At 44.9% G+C, this 5,227-nt stretch overlaps 1 protein-coding gene across 4 annotated transcripts in view; it reads left to right on the top strand.

Annotated features, from left to right (window-relative positions):
- The window catches only part of igsf5b (immunoglobulin superfamily, member 5b), a 10,139-nt gene extending 6,203 nt beyond the window's left edge, over positions 1-3,936 (top strand). Inside the window, exons 7-11 of one of the 4 annotated variants that reach the window (XM_025055073.1) lie at positions 48-122; positions 2,292-2,316; positions 2,658-2,746; positions 3,045-3,103; positions 3,647-3,936. In XM_025055073.1, coding sequence (XP_024910841.1) covers positions 48-122; positions 2,292-2,316; positions 2,658-2,746; positions 3,045-3,103; positions 3,647-3,757 — 359 coding nt within the window. In that variant the 3' untranslated portion in view covers positions 3,758-3,936. The remainder of the gene's footprint in view (positions 1-47; positions 123-2,291; positions 2,317-2,657; positions 2,747-3,044; positions 3,104-3,646) is intronic. The other 3 variants (XM_025055072.1, XM_025055074.1, XM_017031840.2) reach the window with 3 other exon arrangements.
- Positions 3,937-5,227: the final 1,291 nt, after the last annotated feature.

The following is a 5,227-nucleotide window of genomic DNA, read 5'->3' as shown; positions in this document are numbered from 1 at the left end:
GGCAGGGGTGTCGCGGGGGCCTAGGGGGGTCACCCCCCCCCTCGCCCCGCCCCTGCTGCTCCTGCTGCTCCTGCTGCTCTGCAGCGCCGTCGTCCTCTGCTGCAGACGACGGAGACCAGACAGTAGGCACTTTTCCCTCTTCTTTAAACTGCTGCGGGTGAAATAAATGTCAGCCTCCTGCTCTTCTTCACACACACAGAGCTGTGATTAAAGTATAATGAAGAAGACAGGTTGTTACGCCACCTGCTGGCCTTGGCCAAGGGCACACAGGGGTTTTTTGTTTTTTTTTCTGACAAAAGGTAGAACATTAGTTGTCAGCACAAAGCTTTACTTTTCAGAAAACAGTAGCAGCAGAGTGTGTGTACTCTGTGTACTCTGTGTGTACTGTGTGTACTCTGTGTACTCTGTGTGTACTGTGTGTACTCTGTGTACTCTGTGTACTGCAGTCACACAGAAATCTAAACCAAGAACATCTGAGTGAAAACAGCATCAACTGAGACTCTGTGTTTTAAAGTATTGACGGCTGACAGAGACGGTTTATTATTGGTAAATGATTCATGACTCCTCCACCTCCCCCACCTCCACCCACACCCACTAAACACATACACTATATGTAAAGATGCAGCTGATGCAGAGGCTCAAACGATTCCAGAGGAAAAAGGAACAAATGTAACCTGTCGTTCCAGAATCACTGGATTAAAAACAGGAAGTTGAAAACAGAAGCAACTGTGGTGAAGATTCTAGAAGAGCAGACACTGAAAATGAGTGACAGGAAACCAGCAGCTGAAATCACCCTGGTTGATAGACACCAGGTGTGTGTGTGTGTGTGTGTGTACCAGGGAGACAGGTGGTCATCACAGCAGAACCACGGCCAGAAAAAAAAGAAAAATCTCTTTATATGAGAAAAAACCCTCTTAGTTTGTTTATTCAATATCCAGTGCTTTTGATATGCAGTGGGTTTTTTTCTAAATACCAAAAAATCACTTTTGTTGTTTTAAAACATGCTTTAAAGAGACATTACTTTGAGTTGATTACAAGTTAAATGTGTAATTTAAATGACAAAAAAACAAAACAAACACAAATGATTAGAGTCTAAAATATATTTAGTTTGACTAAAGAATCAGCTCCAACCAATGACAGTTTCTCGTGTGACTCTATGATGAAGTCGCTGCAGAGTCGAGACACAAGTGTCTGAAACTACACTCAGTACACAGTGTACTGCAGTTTTACTGCGTCGCTCTCAGAGCCATCCAGGAATATTTGTGATGAAGCTGAACGACTTGTCACAACCCCCGAGCGGAGAAGGTGATTCATCGGTGAGAGCCGGCGGTAAAGTTGTGTCATTAAACCGTCTGCTCAGGGATGTCGCAGAGAAGCTTCTGCACTAGAGCGCCACCTGTAATGACACTACTGGACAGTCCCAGAGGGTCACATGGGACTTTGAGTTGTTGTTGCTCTATTTTGTTTTCTCCAAGATGCATTAATATGAATTTTATACCATGTCCACAAGGGAGCGCTGGTGGGGTTTTTATTTTAGTGGGTTGAAAAAACGTCATGTTAATAAACAATAAAATAAACAATAATAAAATAAAGTTCCCAGTTCTGTTCCTGGACTTTTCACCAGGAGGCGACAGAATCGCCGCAGCGTCGCGACCACTGGGATTCCACAAGGAGCTGAACTTAGTCCAGTAGAGTTAACATAGAGTTAGAGTTAGTTCTAATTATAATTATAATAATAACTATTATTATTATTACAGAACATGGGTTATTAGCTTGAACCGTTGCCCAGGAGGTAAGATTCCGTGACTTCCTTCCAAACCTCCATCTCAGTGCAGTAATGTACGACTCAACACTATTGGAAAAAAGAAAAAAAAAGAAAGAAAAAAAAAAAAAGAGAAGAGAGACTGTAACCCAGTCATCACCAAAGACCTGGGGCAGCAGGAGAGTGGGCATTAAAAATATAATGACAGAGGCAGGTTTTATTACCCCTGGGACAAACACCATCTGCACCGTCGTTCCGCTCCGACGTCTCTGCTGTGGCCAGGACGACTTTTCAGCCAAGGCGACAATAATCCCATGATGCATCAGTCATTAACGGCCGACTCCGACTTTCACTGACTCGACCTGCAGACTGACCGCGGGCCGTGATGTCCAGAGCTAATAAACACTGGAACACCACGTTACACTGATGTAGACACATGTAGTAGTACTGTAGTAGTACTGTAGTAGTACTGTAGTAGTACTGCAGTAGTGTCACTGCACTGATGACCAAACGTTCTGGTGTCTTTCAGGACCGTCTGGACCCGAGGACATGTGGTGAGATAAAAACTCTTTCTTTAAATCCAGTGAATTTTGGTCAGTGATACTGCGACCTGATTGGCTCCAATAACAAATGCTCTTTCATGGCTTCGTCATTTACATCTTGAAGTTTAAACGACACCCGTCGGTGATGACTTTTTACGACATCTGAATGAAAGAGAATCTTCATTGTTTTGTGGTTTCAGCTGATAAACATTTAATGGTTTTTCCTTTCAGCGTAACTCAGTTTCTGACCGTGTTTTACTGCAGGACTGAGTCTGATCAAACGCAGCGTGAAACTGTCATCAATCATCAAGTTGATGGTTTTTATTTGACCGTTTGTTTGCGTGCGTTTTCAGGTTCAGCCGATCGGTGACGGAGGGACGTAAAGTCGATGACGTCACCAGAGCGAGGACCAATCTGGGATTCTCTACAGACGGGCCCACGGGTGAGGAGGCAACTGCAACATTTTACTGCCCCGAATTTAACCCATTTAATAACAACAGCACACAATAATACACAGTACACAGTACTACACAAAGGTTACCATGGTAATTGTACTACAGGGTGTAATGAGACTGTTGTCATCACCAGGAGTCACGGGTTTGTTTGGTTAAACAGAAAGGTAGAGTCGGGGAGGAGGCACAGCAGGTTAGGGCGATAAAGGACTGAGACGGCGTTGAATGCGTGCGTGAAGAAGCTAACGAAGGAGGACTGAACTAGCTTGATGCTGTTTTACCCCACAGATGCAGATTACAATGACGTTGTGGTGGAAATTCGTAGAAAGATGGAGAGTGTTTACAAGGTAAGACGACGTCCAGGAAATGTCTGCTCACGGGGTCACGACCTCGCGGTCAAACAAGAGGTTAATTATGAAGATGTGTCAAAATCAGGCGACACGTAGAGATGATGATACTGAAGTTAGAAAAAAAAACCAGAACCAGAACAGAGAGAGAGGGGGGGGGGGACACACAGACAAACGGGGGGCAGTCGGGGGGGGTCGGGGGGGGGGGGGGGGGGGGGGGGGAGGGTAGTTGAATGGTGACAGACAGAACGCTTCAGCATCGACGAAGCTGAATAATACATCCAGTCATTCTGCACCTCCTCCTCCTCCTCCTCCTCCTCCGCCCCCCGTGCCCTCCATGAGGGGAGCTGTAGTGCTGCACTGCCTCACCCTCAGCTGCCTCACCCTCAGCTGCCTCACCCTCAGCTGCCTCACCCTCAGCTGCCTCACCCATCAGTTACATCTCCGCTCTGTGACCCAGGGCGTTGAAGTATTACTTTACTTTAACGCTGCTGACGTCTTTAAGGAACCGGCCAATCACATTCACCCTGGGTTTGTCTCCAGGTCCCTGACGTCGTCCACTCCAGGACCCCGTCCGTCCACAGCGAGGGTCACATCCAGGTGTGTCCGTCAGAGGAGAACGCCATGAACATCAGAAGAATCACCACAGTCTGAAGACGTGGACGAAAGAAAATCTCCAAATATTTGAACAGAAGGGGTCAAAGGTCGACGACCGTTTCATTTATATAAATATATGAAAATATTGCAGACGGTTTCATGTTCATTTTTATATATTTTTCTTGATCGTCACGTCCTGTTGTCGTTGATAAAGTCGTTGATAAAGTCTGATCTGATTCCTGTTTCTTGACTAAATAAAGTGTTGGTTTTTTATCATCATCAGACGGTGACGCCTCTATCTCCAGATCAGTGATAATCCAGTTTTCAGTTCCACGTCGTTCGTACTCCGTTCTCTCTTAAACTCTGTCAAATTTGACATTTGTTTCATCTTCTAAAAATACCTCTGAAAGGCTGCAGGGAACGTTTACGCTGCGTGAGGAGGAGCGCCAGGCGGAGAGAGACCGCGTAGTAATCCACAGAAATGTGTCTTGGCGTGAAGTGAGTGACAAAATATTTGCAATTCATAACAGTGAGAGACGGAGCCGTGATGGAGGTTCATGGTTCCACTGATGAAACCACGACAGAACGGGATCAAAATCACCAGAAGAAAAAAAACAGCTTCACAAATTCACAGATTCATAAATGAATCCTGTCAGATTTAACGTTTACTGAATGAATGTTCAGTGTTTTTATACTTTTTCATTGTACTGTAAATGAAACAAATATATGTGTTTATCAGTACTTCATTACTTCAAACATGTATTTACTCTGAGGAGGAGAACAACAACTGTGAACAAAAGAACACAAACTCACAAGTTCAAAGAAACAAACTCCAAAAACGTGACACAACACAAACAAACAAACAAACAATCAGACTCAAACAATGATCCACCAAGACAAGATGGAGGTGTATTTATACCCAGGGGACCAGGTGACACCAGTGAGACTAATCACTGAGACACAGGTGAGTGTGATGTCACTGACTCCGCCCTCCAGACCAGACAGGAAGTGGAATCACAGAGACACACCTGACAACAATACTTATATTATAATAAAATGTCAATTCTTCATCTTCTTAATTAAGCTGTGAAATGAATCACCTGAATTCAACAACATCAATAATCATCGTTTTAGTTTCACTGAAGCAGCTAAAAAAATGACATTCAAACAACCAGCAGGAGTAAAAAAAAAGAAAAAAAAAAAGAAAAGTTTCAGAGGAGGAGATCAACACTGAGATCTCCTCGCACCAGATGGTCGACACAGATCGTCACTGTGGAAATCACACCCCCCCCCCCCCCCCCCCCCCAGGGCGGGGCGGGGGGTCTATTAAACAGTAGCTGAATGAGAAGGTCTGTTACATGACTGACATTAATGCTTTGTTCTCAGACCCTCCCCTCACCCCCTCCCCTCACCCTCACCCCTCACCCCCCAGGGGTGAACTGGGTGTCAGGTAGACTTCACCAAGAGCTGCACTCATACTGAGCTGGGTTCAGTAAACAGAGTTAGTAAAAACATCTGGAAACACTG

The sequence above is a fragment of the Cynoglossus semilaevis genome, chromosome 4, assembly GCF_000523025.1.
Source record: "Cynoglossus semilaevis isolate Cse_v1.0 chromosome 4, Cse_v1.0, whole genome shotgun sequence".
Taxonomy (NCBI): Eukaryota; Metazoa; Chordata; class Actinopteri; order Pleuronectiformes; family Cynoglossidae; genus Cynoglossus; species Cynoglossus semilaevis.
Note: the sequence above shows the minus strand (reverse complement) of the source record. Positions and strands in the feature narration are given on the sequence as shown.